At 37.6% G+C, this 14,244-nt stretch overlaps 2 protein-coding genes and 1 long non-coding RNA gene across 4 annotated transcripts; all 3 read left to right on the forward strand.

The window, feature by feature from the left end:
- The first annotated feature begins 390 nt into the window (after positions 1 to 390).
- LOC103934084 (UDP-glycosyltransferase 76F1-like) lies at positions 391 to 2,203 on the forward strand. The gene is made up of 2 exons (XM_009343786.3): positions 391 to 1,029; positions 1,172 to 2,203. The coding sequence occupies exons 1-2, from the start codon at positions 549 to 551 to the stop codon at positions 2,062 to 2,064; spliced, it is 1,374 nt and encodes a 457-aa protein (XP_009342061.2). The 5' UTR covers positions 391 to 548; the 3' UTR covers positions 2,065 to 2,203.
- A 2,924-nt stretch (positions 2,204 to 5,127) lies between these two features.
- On the forward strand, positions 5,128 to 7,214 carry LOC103936060 (UDP-glycosyltransferase 76F1-like). Its single transcript, XM_009345893.3, has 2 exons — positions 5,128 to 5,662; positions 6,182 to 7,214. The coding sequence occupies exons 1-2, from the start codon at positions 5,194 to 5,196 to the stop codon at positions 7,072 to 7,074; spliced, it is 1,362 nt and encodes a 453-aa protein (XP_009344168.2). The 5' UTR covers positions 5,128 to 5,193; the 3' UTR covers positions 7,075 to 7,214.
- A 194-nt stretch (positions 7,215 to 7,408) lies between these two features.
- On the forward strand, positions 7,409 to 12,238 carry LOC108866319. Of its 2 annotated transcripts, XR_007260521.1 has the most exons (7): positions 7,409 to 7,881; positions 10,740 to 10,853; positions 10,984 to 11,029; positions 11,114 to 11,160; positions 11,338 to 11,383; positions 11,750 to 11,821; positions 11,946 to 12,238. It is a non-coding gene; the product is annotated as an uncharacterized LOC108866319 (long non-coding RNA). The 2 variants fall into 2 exon arrangements; XR_007260522.1 differs by lacking the exon at positions 10,740 to 10,853 and having other exon boundaries at positions 7,410 to 7,881.
- Positions 12,239 to 14,244: the final 2,006 nt, after the last annotated feature.

Below are 14,244 nucleotides of genomic sequence, written 5' to 3' on the forward strand. Positions count from 1 at the left end.
ATGAAGGAATACAAGGGTACCGCCCATAGACAAAATGGGATTTGGATCCTCTCTTGAGCTAATGGAGAGGATCCTCCTGACCAACCATCGTGGGCTGTTCGATTTTTATCCAACAGGTACAAACAGAAAGGTCTCTTTAAATAAGCGCAAAACCCAATTGGTAAATATAGACAAGGATTTTTCTTGTATATCTTTGTCAGCAACCACAGAAAAATAGGAACGACAAAAGGAGTTGGTGGTGGACATGTGGGGTGAGGAAAAAATCAACTTCAACAGAGCCATCAATAAGATAAGGTTCCAGGGTTGCGTCATGCGTGAGCAAATTTCCCATATTAGATATTTTCCTAAGGTAGGTTATATGTTACTATATAAGTGAGAGTAGAATATTTTCATTTGTTTCTTCACTTGTATAATAAAATATCTGTATGTAATCATGTTTCAAACACATTAAAAAATATTTTTTCTCGAGCTCTGCCGCCTCATCAGTCAGCATTCACAATAAGTTCACAGTCACAAGCTAAACAAACGTAAACATTGTCGATTGGAAAATGGAACAAAGCAAAGGCAGGAGACTGGTCCTCTTCCCATTTCCCTTCCAAGGGCACATAAACCCTATGCTGGAACTGGCCAATATTCTGCATTCCAAAGGCTTCTCCATAGCCATCATCTACACCAACTTCAACTCCCTCAATCCTTCAACCCTAAATCCACACTTCACCTACCATTCAATCCCTGTTGACTTGACAGAAAACGAGGTCTCCATTAAGGATTTAATCGTTTTTGTTTCTGTTCTAAATGCTAAATGTGTTGAGCCTTTCAGAGAATGCTTGGCCGGGCTGTTATCCGATGACGTTAATTTGGAGGGCACCATTGCATGCTTGATCACCGACCTTCTCTTCGACTTCACTCGATCTGTTGCGGAGAGCTTTAAGCTGCCGAGGATGATGTTAAGGACCGGGGGTGCCGCTTCCTTCGTTGTTTATTCTGCAATTCCACTTCTCAAGGAAAAGGGTTACCTACCAATATCAAGTACAATCTCAAGCCAACAAAACTCTATTATCGATTGTCTTCTTTTTTTTTTTTTAATCTCATATTTGGCTTCCTATTTTGACAATAATTAGACTCTCGACTAGAAAACTTACAATTGACCTTCTATTTTGACAATAATTAGATTCTCGACTAGAAGAGCCAGTAACGGAGCTTTCACCTATCAAAGTTAAAGACCTACCCACGATACCCAATTGCGACCCTGAGGATTTCTATCAACTGATAACCAACACGACAAATGAATCCAAGGCTTCTTATGGACTCATTTTCAATACTTTTGAAGATCTTGAAGGACATGGACTTGCCACAATTCGCCAAGAATATTACCCCAATATTCCAATTTTCCCAATAGGTCCATTTCACAAGTGTAGCCTTGCAACCTCTTCTTCTTCAAGTAGTTTATTAGCACAAGACCAAAGTTGCATTTCATGGCTAAACACTCAAGCGCCAAAATCTGTTGCTTATGTTAGCTTTGGGAGCCTTGCCAAGATAGATCAAGCTCAATTTTTGGAGATTGCTTGGGGGTTGGCCAATAGTGGCCAATCCTTTTTGTGGGTGGTTCGACCCGAATTAGTTGAAGAGTCAGATTGGCTTGAAGTGTTGCCCAACGGATTTCTAGAAACATTGAACAAGAGGGCCCATATCGTGAAATGGGCTCCACAAAAAAAAGTGTTGGCTCACCCAGCAGTTGGAGTCTTTTGGACTCACTGTGGTTGGAATTCTACATTGGAGAGCATTTCTGAAGGGGTCCCTATGATTTGTATGCCATGTTTCAGCGATCAAATGGTGGATGCAAGATTTGTGAGTGATGTTTGGAAGGTAGGGCTGCAATTGGAGCACGGGATTGAGAGAGGTGAGGTTGAAAGAATAATTAGAAGACTAATGGTTGAGAAAGAAGGGGAAGAGTTCAAAGAGAGAGCCTTAAAGTTGAAGGAAAAGGCAAATCTTTGCCTCAAAGAAGGTGGCTCTTCGTACAAATCTTTGGATGGTTTGGTTAAACACATTTTATCGTTATAAATCGTTTGTTTTTCAAACTAACGTCTAGATATTGTTTTTAAAATTCCTTTTATGTATGATGTATTGTATCAATAATTATCATGATTCGTTTGTCTCATTATGTTTAAAGAAAATGGTTGTCCATCATCTTTATCATATCTTTCATAATTGTCGCATTTTTTTTCCCTTGTGCCATTGCAAGTGTCCAACTACCTTTTTCTTTATGCAAAAGATTAATTGAAAAAATAAGAATTGAATACGTAATCTCGAGTGAAAGATTTATCCAACTACCTTTGGCCTCGTTTGACACGTCAGATAACACATCGGATATGATTCATAATATGGAAGCAGTTGTTTGGTGCACTCTTGTACTAAATAAGCACCCGCTTAATTATCCAGTCCATCAAAATTTAGGAGGATGTAGTCAATTTGGATTTCACAGGATTTTAAAAGACTTTTTTGAGTGATAGATTTCAAAGGATTGTAGAATCCTTACAACTTTCAAATGGATTTTCAAGGATTCTTATGGATTTTGATTAAAGATTTGAATGGATTTTGAGAGATTTCTTGTCATTTAAAATGCCTTGCCATCCAATGTAAAATGCCCAGTTCTCCCAATCCTCCATGTTTTTCGGATGCCCAATTCTCCTAACCCTTAATTTAAAATGACCAGTTCTCCCAACACTGCAAATAGGTTCACTCCTATGTAAATAGGAAAACAATCTCAGTATTAGCAATGAATGTGTAGATTACCTCGTCAGGGAGGGATGCAGTGGATAATTAGCTTGATTTGCCTTTGCATGTTATACACCTCCAAAAAGAGAGAAAGAATCTCGGTTGCAGAGTGGAGAAAGAAAGGAAGCTCGGTTGCAGAGTGGAAATTATTACCCTATTCCATTGAAATTATTTGATTTGCCTTTGTCCATTTCATTGAAAAAGAGAGAAAGAATCTCGGTTGAAGAGTGGATAATTAGCAGGTAAGATAAAATACTTTCAATGAAATGGGAAGAGAGAAAGAAATCAAAGGGGGTTAGAAAGAAATCCTAGGGGTGGAGGTAGGATTCTTTATAGTCTTTTTAAGCTTACCATCTCTTCTCAAATCCTACAAAATCACTCGTTCAATGAAATCCATCAAAATTTATAAATTTTTGAATACATATAGATTTGTATAGACTCAATAAAGATCCTTTAAAATCCTAGTTGACTACATCAGGATTCTAAAATTATGTCCGTTGATCTTATTCAATTCATCCAATCTGACGGTCGAAAATTAAAAAGGTGTGTGAGAAGTAAAATGGGGTGTGTAGATATTACACCTCTAGTTAGATAAGGGTATTGTTGTACAAAAGCCAATGGCTATATATGCTCTTAAGTGTAGTAACATTATCAAGTAATAAGAATCAGTTCATTACAATCATTTCTCTCTCTACATTTTCTCCTCTTCTCTCTAACTTCTTTCGTGCTCGAGTAGTTCTGGGTTTCTACATGAAGATCTTGAATGACGTGAAAACTTGCCAATTCGCCAAGCATATTACCACATTATTCTAATTTTCACAAGTGGGGCCCAACAATCTCTTCTTCTTCAAATAGTTTATTAGCACAAGACCAAAGTTGCATTTCATGGCTAAACACTCAAGCGCCAAAATATGTTGCTTATGTAGCTTTGGGAGTGAGCAATGCCAAGATAGATCAAGCTCACTTTTTGGAGATTCCTTGGGGCTTGGCCAACAGTGGCCAACCTTTTTTGTGGGTCACTTGACCCAGATTAGTTCAAGAGGCAGAAGTGTTGTCGAATGAATTTCTAGAAAAGTTGAATGAGATGGACTATGTTGTAAATGGGCTCCACAAAAAGAAGTGTTAGCCCACCAAGCAGTAGGAGTTTTTTGAACTCATTGAGGTTGAAATTCTACATTAGAAAGCATTTGTGAAGAGGTCCCTATGATTTGTACGCCATTTTTAAGTGGTCAAATGGTGGATACAAGATTTATAAGTAATGTTTGCAAGGTAGGGCTATTGGTGCATGGGATTGAGAGAGGTGAGGTTGAAAGAACAATTAGAAGATTGACGGTTGAGAAAGAAGGGGAAGAGATCAAAGAGAGAGCCTTAAAGTTGACGGAACAGGCAAATCTTTGCCTCAAAGAAGGTGGCTCTTCGTCCAATCTTTGAATGGCTTTGTTAATCATATTTTATCATTATAAATTGTTTTTGAAACTAAAATCCAGTTGTTTTTTAAACTCCGTTCATGTATGATGTATTATATCATGAATTATCATGATGCTTATGTGTCGTCGTGTTTTAAAAAAAAAATATGGTCCATTATCTTTATTTTATTCTTCAGAATGATTCTGGTTTTGTCTCTTGCTCCATCACAATTATCCAATTATCTTTTTCTTTATGTAAAGCACTATTAAAGAAATAAGATTTGAATACAGAACTTCGAGTTAAAGATATACGCATAAACATGAGCAAGGGTATGTGCATGAATAGTAAACCATTGGGCTTAGTCAATAATTTCAATTAAGTAATGAATCCTTTTATCTGTGGATTATCAGCATGATTTATCGTGTGTAAACACTTCGTCACTTCCCCTCCAATCGAAAATATAGTTGTTGGATTGCCCCACCCTGCAATGGTCGGTTATGCAAACGAAGAAGGCTCCAAACTACGACTAATAGAGTTAACGAAAAAAAGATGTCTCGGTGAATACCATTTAGAAGAAATAAAATTACAAAGTGGATAACGAGTACCTCTGAAAGGATTGGTTGCGGAAGACAAAGATTGGTGTGGTGGTAAAATCAGGCGAGCGAATTTAGTCCTTTAAGTAAGAGTGTGCCACTTTGGTACGGGTAGAAAAACGTGTAGGTGGTGGTGGTGAAGTAGATGAAGTTGGGGTTGAAGAAGTAGAGGATGTGAGACTTTCTGGTAAAAGATCACTTGTAAGCGACCACAAAAAGAAGTAACGACAAAAGGAGCTCGTGGTGGACATGTGAGATTTAGGAAATAAAATAAACTTCAACAGAGCCATCAAATAAGATAATGCTTAAAAAAAAAAGCCATATAATATTTTCCAAGCTCAGCATTCAGCAATAAATTTAAGCTCACAAGTCACGACTCACAAGCTAAACAAACATAAACATTGTCGATTCAAAAATGGAGCAAAGCGAAGGCAGGAAACTGATACTCTTCCCACTGCCCTTCCAAGGGCACATAAACCCTATGCTGGAACTGGCCAACATTCTGCATTCCAAAGGCTTCTCCATAGCCATCATCCACACCAACTTCAACTCCCTCAATCCTTCAACCCGAAACCCATACTTCACCTACCATTCAATCCCTGTTGACCTGACAGAAACCGAGGTCTCCCTCAAGGATTTCACCGTTCTTCTTTCTATTCTAAATGCTAAATGTGTTGAGCCTTTCAGAGAATGCTTGGCCGGATTGTTATCTGATAAGGACCCCATTGCATGCTTGATCTCCGACCCTCTCTTTGACTTCACTGGATCGGTTGCGGAGAGCTTTAAGCTGCCGAGGATCATGTTAAGCACCGGGGGTGCCGCTTCCTTCGCTGTTTATGCTGCATTTCCACTTCTCAAAGAAAAGGGTTACCTACCAATACAAGGTACAATCTCAAGCCAACAAAACCCTATTGTCAAATATATTTTTGTCTCATCATTTTTACTAATTAATCCACGCAATATGAATAATAGACTGATAACACCATACCAAGACTAATCACTCGTTTCGGATTCTTTTTGTAGGTAGCATTTTGTTTTTACTCCTAAGCGATTATGCAATATGTGCGTTTATTATAAACCTGTCAAAAAAATTATTAAAAACTCAAATGTTTCTTGGAAAAAAACTTCAAAGTGATTCTTCTTCTTCTTCTTCTTCAGAAATCACTCTATAGATCCAAAAATGCTTTTGGTTACCCAGAAAAACTTTTAGTACTTCTAGAAGCGATCCCAAGTTGGCACTTAGGCAACTTATGCATATTTGAGTTAGGTTAGTTAGCTAGGTTAGCATTTATATTCCTCACTCTCCCTCCTTGTAAATTGGCATTTTAGAATATGCAATAAAAGGCAAAATATGTATTCTTACTAGAAACCTTATATTTGGCTTTCTATTTGAAAATAATTAGATTCTCGACTAGAAGAGCCGGTGATGGAGCTTTCACCTATCAAATTTAAAGACCTACCAATGATGCCCAATTGCGATCCTGAAGATTTCTATCAACTGATAACCAACGTCGCAAATGAGCCCAAGGCTTCTCATGGTTTCATCTGCAATACTTTTGAAGATCTTGAGGGACATGCACTTGCCACAATTCACCAAGAATATTACCCTAATATTCCAATTTTCTCACTAGGTCCATTTCACAAGTGTGGCCCTACAACCTCTTCTTCTTCAACTAGTTTATTAGCACAAGACCAAAGATGCATTTCATGGCTAAACACTCAAGCGCCAAAATCTGTCGCTTATGTTAGCTTTGGGAGCGTTGCCAAGATAGACCAAGCTAAATTTTTGGAGATTGCTTGGGGCTTGGCCAACAGTGGCCAACCTTTTTTGTGGGGGATTCGACCTGGATTAGTTGAAGAGTTGGATTGGCTTAAAGTATTGCCTAATGGGTTTTTAGAAGCGTTGAACGAGAGGGCCCATATTGTGAAATGGTCTCCACAAAAAGAAGTGTTGGCCCATCCAGCAGTTGGAGTCTTTTGGACTCACTGTGGTTGGAATTCTATACTGGAGAGCATTTGTGAAGGGGTCCCTATGATTTGCACGCCATGTTTTAGTGAACAAATGGTGAATGCAAGATATGTGAGCGATGTTTGGAAGGTAGGGCTGCAGTTGGAGCACGGGATTGGGAGAGGTGAGGTTGAAAGAACAATTAGAAGACTGATGGTTGAAAAAGAAGGGGAAGAGATAAAAAAGAGAGCCTTAAAGTTGATGGAAAAGGCAAATCTTTGCCTCAAAGAAGGTGGCTCTTCATACCAGTCTTTGGATGGCTTGGTTAAGCACATTTTATCATTATAAATCTTTTGTTTTCTGAAACTAAAGTCCAGTTGTTGTTTACTGAAACTCCTTTGATGTATTATGTAATTAGATCATGAATTATAATGATTCGTTTGTCTCATTATGTTTAAAGAAAATGGTGCTCCATCATCATTATCATATTTTTCAGAATTATTCTGTGTTTTTTCCCGTGCCCCCTTACAATTTCGAATTACCTTTTTCTTGAAGCAAAGCACTATTTAAAAAATAAGAATAGAATACAGAATTTCGAGTGAAAGATTTATGATTTATGCATATTAATAAACATGTGCAAGGGTAATGTACATTATCTATATACTAATACCCGGTGGAAAGCACTGTTCATGAGCAGTGTTTTGGCGCAACTGCCCTTGAGCTGCTGCCTATTCACAGCTATTTTTTTTTCATTTTGTACAGTAAATTTACAATTTTACCCTTTGTATACACGTGTTGGTCATCGTGGAAAAGAAACCTGCTTCTACGGGATCTCGACGCGTTGATGTGGTTCTAGAAATTCTGGTCCTTCTGGACTCTTCGTTCCATTTCAAAGCCAAGCTCTCAGACGTCTGATTCTTTCTAAAAAAACTCTAGCCCTCTCCTTCCTGAACAGACTTCCCGCAAACGTCTCTGTTGCATCTTTTTCGATTAACACTTTTGAAACAAGAAATTAAATCGATCTCCAAAAGTTCAACCCCCAAACTGGATCAGGATCCATCACCATCTCGCGATGCCTTGCTCAGATTGGCTCTGCACTCATCATCGATGACTCTGCCTCCACGGAGGACTCCGCAAATCCCATCACCGATAAAGGTAAAGCACGACCACCTCTCCATTTTGTAGAAAAATAATATATGGCTGAATTGTTTTTTCATTGATACGTGAAAGTGTATATATATACAAATACATTCCTTGAGTAGCAAGGATTCCTCGTACAAGTTAGGAGTACAATTACAATTTAAGTCTAACTACTTTCCTATTTGTCTAACACTCCCCCTCAAGTTGGAGAATGAATGTCAAGAACGCCCAACTTGCGTAACATGGTTGAAAATTTCTCCTTACCAAGAGGCTTCGTAAATAGGTTTGCCAACTGATGTGCCGTACCAACATACTTGGTAGTAATAGTGCCATCAACAATCTTATCACGTATAAAATGACAATCCATCTCAATGTGGCGAGTACACTCATGAAAAACAGGGTTGGCAGCAATATGCAATGCTGCTTGATTGTCACAAAATAGATTAGATGGACAGGTTAAGAGAATGTTCAAATCCTTCAATAGGAAGCGCAACCAAATTATCTCACAACAAGCACCCGACATAGCTCTATATTCCGCTTCAGCAGAAGAAAGTGACATAGTTTTCTGTCGCTTTGTCCTCCATGAAATGAAAGAATTTCCTAAGAAAACACAGTAGCCAGTAGTCGACCGACGAGTAATAGGACAACCCGCCCAGTTAGAATCACAAAAAGCAGTCAACTTGATTTGATTGTCAGAACAGAATAGTAAGCCTTGACCCGGAGTAGACTTCAAATAACGAACAACTCAAAATGCAACATCCATATGAGAAGTACGTGGCTCATGCATAAACCGACTCAGAACATATACAGGTAGGTGAAATCTTGCCGAGTTATTGTGAGATAAATTAACCGTCCTACTAGACGCCGAAACTTTTCAGGATCCTTGAGAAGTTCCCCTTTGTCATATAGTTTTGTATCGTCCATAGGAAAGGCAATGGGTCGTGCTCCCAAGAAGCCATAATCTTTGAGAATCTCTAATGCATATTTACGCTGAGAAATATAAATGCCACGTTTGGACCGAGAAACCTCGATACCTAGAAAGTACTTTAAATTACCAAGATCCTTAATCCGAAAGTGATTGTGGAGAAAAAGTTTCAGAGAATCAATTGCACATACATCATTGCCTGTTATCACAATATCATCCACATAAATGAGCAAGGCTGTAAAAGAAATACCTGACTTTTTCGTAAACAATGAATAGTCAGCTTTGGATTGTTGAAATCCAGCAGAAAGAATGGCACTAGTGAACTTGTCAAACCATTGACGAGAAGCCTGCTTGAGACCATAAAGAGATTTATGGAGGCGACACACAAGATTCTCCCCCTTGTCGCCGAAGACCAGGAAGAGGAGACATATAGATTTCCTCATCTAAATCACCATGCAAGAAAGCATTATTGACGTCAAGTTGATGAAGAGACCAAGATTGACTAGCAGTAAGGGCAAGAAGACAGCGCACAGTGATCATTTTAGCAGTATGAGAGAAGGTGTCATGATAATCGATACCTTCGGCCTGTGTGAAACCTTTGGCAACCAAACGGGCTTTGTAACGCTCAATAAAACCATCAGAATTATGCTTAAGTTTGTATACCCATTTACAATCAATGGGAACTTTGCCGGAGGGCAGGATAGTTATGGTCCAAGTGCGGTTGGCATGTAGGGCATCTAGTTCCTCGTTTATAGCACGACGCTAGTTAGGATCACTGGCAGCCTCTACAAAAGAAGATGGTTCGACACCCCGACTCACAGAGTAGATATATGAAAGATGATGTGGAGATAAACGATGGTAAGAAACATAATTCCAGAGGGGATGCCGCGTACCTTTGACAAAACTTGGTGGCGAAGACAAGGACGGGTGTGGGGGCAGAATCACCTGCGAGCAAACGTAGTCTTTTAAATAAGGTGAGGGTGCATGGGAGCGGGAAGACACACGGAGAGATGGAGAAGGTGCAGGAAAGGGCACGGGTGGTAAGTGGGACATGGATGGAGAAGTTGGTGGGGCCATGGGTGGGGGAAGGGGATCATGCGGTGCGGTGCTAGGAATTGAGTTAGGAGGCAGGGAAATAAGAGGTAATGAGGGAGGGGGCGGTGGTGTAGGGCCCGGGGAGGTAGGAAAATGGACGTCCATTAAGGGAGGAATGGGTAGGGAGATGTTTTGGGATGGGGGGTCCGTGATAGGTGTAGTGGGAAGGGAAGCAAAAGGAAAAAAAATCCTCATGGAAGATGACACCCTGACTAGTGAAGGTGCGATGTGTGGCAAGGTCATAGAGTTTATAAGCCTTTTGACTAGCAGGGTAGCCAATGAAGATACAACGATGAGCTCTAGGAGAGAACTTAGCGGGCGGAAGGACGGATGTGGCATAGGCTAAACAACCGAAAACACGGAAGTGATCATAGAGCGGAGGTTTATTGTGGAGGACTGCAAAATGTGTTTTGTTATTGAGAAGGCAGGTAGGAAGACGATTGATGGTATAGGCGACAGTGAGGATACACTCACCCCAAAACTTGAGGGGAAGGTGTGATTGAAACCGAATGGCTCGAGCAGTTTCAAGGATGTGCCTGTGTTTGCGTTCAACAATGCCATTTTGCTAGGGCATGTAAACGCAAGAAGTTTGAAAAACAACCCTATGTTCAGAGAAAAAATGGCGAAGAGAATAAAATTCCCTTTTGAACTTGCTCTGTATACCATGTAGAAAAATAATATATGGCTGAATTGTTTTTTCATTGATACGTGAAAGTGTATATATATACAAATACAGTCCTTGAGTAGCAAGGATTGCTCCTACAAATTAAGAGTACAATTACAATTTAAGTCTAACTACTTTCCTATTTGTCTAACACATTTCTTCATTTTCATGGCCGAATGACAAATCAAGCGACTCTGACTCATGCATGTGTGTATTCTGTAAAGAGGCTTCTCAATATGTTGTCTGGACTAAAGAAAACGAGGATGGGGCTCTCGAAAATTTCAAATCCCAAAAAAGAGAAAGGTATATATTTTGTTTAGTTTCTTTGTATCTATAAGAATATTTTTTATTTTAGGTTTCTTCAAAGCTGCTGGAGTTTGGATTTCATATGTTTTTTCAGGTGATTTATTTGTTAGATCTTATGGATATTTAGGTATGAATTGGCAGAAGATTGTGCAGACGATGATGAAGCAAAGCAGGTGATTTATAATAAGTGACTTTTTCTTTGTTCTTTATTGTACTATAGATTCAAATTTATCATTAAATTTATTCGCGAAGTCCAGGCAATGTTGCTCTACATGATACAAGAGATAGACACCTTCATCCATATGTAAGTTTCTCTAATAAATACTTTGAACAAATGCTTTATGAATTTGAGTTTTTATCTTCTGATTATTTTTTATGCGGAGGTGGTATTAATTTCCTTTGACTAGAAATTTAGAGGTTTCTTAAGGTACAATGTTATCAAACTCAATTTTTATAATTTTCTGATTTTGGGGTATTGCAGGGAGTGCTAATATACAGATTTTCTGGGATTTTTTGTTTTTGAATGGGTATGTGCTGTTTTTAACGTTTCAGTTCTCACATGTTTCGTTCTTTTATTCTGTTGTTTGCCTGCTTTCGTGGTGCTTCTTAATTTTCATTTTTCAATGTTGGGTGATGGAAATTTGTAAAAGTAGTTGTAGTTTTTTGAGAAAGTTGGGGATTTTAGTTATATTTTCTGTGTAATCCCACTGTAACACTGAAAAATAATTGAAAATTGATGGTTTTTTTTTTCACGTTCTCTTAAATGTTTTTTCTTGAATTTAAAAGCATCTTTCCCAATTGGTTACTATGGTTTTGCTCTCTCTAATTAGTTATTTCATATTCTCTCTTTTTTGTCTAATTTTATTTTTCATTTATTTGGTGGCTTTATGCAGAAGTTAGCATGAGATTTTCACATGACATGGTTGATGAGTAGAGAAACTCATCTGGAGAATGAGCCCCCCAAGGTATATACAAAAATCGTTTTTTGGGTTCATATAGAAGTATGAATTTTCTTTTAGCGTATAACTTTGACGCAATAATTTATCTCATGGATTATAAGATATCTTAGAGATTTTACCTACTTGGCAGACAACAATGTTACTTTAAAGGAGCTGAGATCAGCATGTCACAACAATCTCACAAGCAGATGCCCATACATCACATTAAGCAAGTTTCAATCTTTTTAGCTTTCAATTAATATTTCGTGTTGATATTTGATTGAATTTTGTTTGGGTGTTTGGTTTCGGGATTTCTCAAGTTGAATTGCAACGTGGGTAATGAGAAAAAAAAAAAAAAAAAAAAAAAAAAAGGATTTGGTCACTGGTTACAAGGTGACTTCACCTCTCACCCTCTCTGAAACTCAATTTTGAAGTTGTCATCCATATATATATTTTTTTGGATTAGTATCACCATGGGTCATCTGAATATCAGCCTTTTATTTTGTCTTATAGTTTTATCATCCTACATCGTTGGTTGATTGTCTTTGTTTTCTTATGCAGTTGCATGGAGAGCTGTGTAAGGTACTCTCTGCAATTTATTGCAAAATCATGTCAATTTTTCCTTCTTTGGAAACAACTAGGAGTAAGTCTGGTATCCAAACTTTATGTTCGCTGCATGTAGCACTTGAAAAGATTAAGAATCTTCTTTAGCATTGCTCAGAATGCAGTCAACTTTATTTGATAGGTATTCCCTCAATTTGCATTTGTAATTTATGTAGTAGTGCTACTCCAACTTTTCAAGTAAAAAATTATTTCCCCCTCTACTCTGGAGGAATAAATTTATGTTTTGGTGTTTAAATTTGTTTCATTCATGATGAGTTTGTATATAAATTGTACTGTGTCTATAATGGGCAAATTATTTGTTATCATTTAGGCTACAATGGAATCACAAATTTGTCGAGTATATCTTAGATTCTTGGTTGCATATTCACCTACTCACAACTATTGTATTCTGTCTATTGACTGGATGGATTTTTATAATTTCCAGACCTACGGTTGCAATGACTTTGACATGTTAAATTGGAGTTGCATCTTTTTTTTTTTTTCTGTTCACGAAATTCATTATCTTACTAGCTTGGGAATTAACTGATATATTTTATCCGCTCGCGTGATGCCAATGGGTTTTGAAGTTGTTGCTGCAAGCTTTAATTCATTAGTGTCCGGATCATTGTACCTATCTGTTGGTCGAATGTTGACGTGAGTAATAATTTTAAATTTTACATCTTGAAGATTAATCATAAGTTGTGTTTAATTTGTGATGTTTATGATGCCCTTTAGATTTCCACATTTGTTGGTTTCATTTATGTAGTTTCATGGATGATACGATTACAGAGGTACTATAGGAAGTTGCTGAATTTCATGCGCACTATTAAGGTTGGACTCTTTCTCAAACACACTCCCATTTTCTTGAACGTTGACCGGGTACAATTTATTGTTATTTCTATATCAGTTTGTCGAAATTGGCAAACGCAGCAAGGTTAAGTATGAGCTCGACAAGAAAAGTGGCATTATAGTAGTAAGAATGTTCTTTTTCTTCACTTACAGGTTGCACGTCTAATTTTTGTTGAACTGCAACTTAATTGATGATTATCCTGCTAGATGAATTGTAACTGCTTTGATTTTAATTTTTGTTTCAGAAACTTAGTTGATATGGAAATTGAAGTTTTTTAAATCCTTTTATATTCCATTATATTACACTATTGCGTCTGGACTAGGAATTTTCATACGATGTCACCTATAAAGTTTGTTGCTTTATCATGTCATGTATTAGTTTGTTGCGTCTGGACTAGCAATTTTCATATGATGTCGCTTGCAAAGTTTGATGCTTTATCATGTCATGTATTTTATGTTGGAGTTTATGTTCAATCACCAAAAAGTAGAAATGATTGCTTCTTTGTTCAAGCCTATGTTCAATAAAGATGGGGGGCAAAATTAGTATAGCATTTCTCACCACTTACATTTACTTTGCCACTTTAATATTTTTGTACCCAATTTCCATTATCTAATTATTTAAAACTTTATGTTATATTTGTTTTACAAAGAGAATACAGTTGCATAATTTTTCATACAATGTTCAATTCCGCAGCAACGCGTGGGCACAATTTATAGTACCATCTAAACCCAGAACTAGCCAAGCAACTCTTATGGTGAACGGTCATATGGTAAATAAAGATCGTGCTCGACACATTCATTCATATAGTAAATAAAGATCGTGCTCGACACATTCATTTTTACCTTTCACACCATTTTTTATTTTTTATCGTTGGATCAAACGGATTGAAAATGGTCAATAAACAAAAGTTAACAAAAGATGTGAAAAGTAAATAGAAGTATATGTATAACACTACCATAAAATAAATCACCATCACCTATGCATAAATCATGTTTTT

Source organism: the organism of the source record quoted next, unplaced genomic scaffold, assembly GCF_019419815.1.
Source record: "Pyrus x bretschneideri cultivar Hongxiangsu unplaced genomic scaffold, Pyrus_bretschneideri_v1 Contig32, whole genome shotgun sequence".
Classification (NCBI taxonomy): Eukaryota; Viridiplantae; Streptophyta; class Magnoliopsida; order Rosales; family Rosaceae; genus Pyrus; species Pyrus x bretschneideri.

Bases quoted from the DNA above. Each gene is read 5' to 3' on its own strand.
- LOC103936060 (XM_009345893.3), top strand. From the start codon at position 5,194: ATGGAGCAAAGCGAAGGCAGGAAACTGATACTCTTCCCACTGCCCTTC. The intron at 5,663-6,181 runs GTACAATCTCAA...GAAAATAATTAG, and splicing joins GGGTTACCTACCAATACAAG to ATTCTCGACTAGAAGAGCCG.
- LOC103934084 (XM_009343786.3), top strand. From the start codon at position 549: ATGGAACAAAGCAAAGGCAGGAGACTGGTCCTCTTCCCATTTCCCTTC. The intron at 1,030-1,171 runs GTACAATCTCAA...GACAATAATTAG, and splicing joins GGGTTACCTACCAATATCAA to ATTCTCGACTAGAAGAGCCA.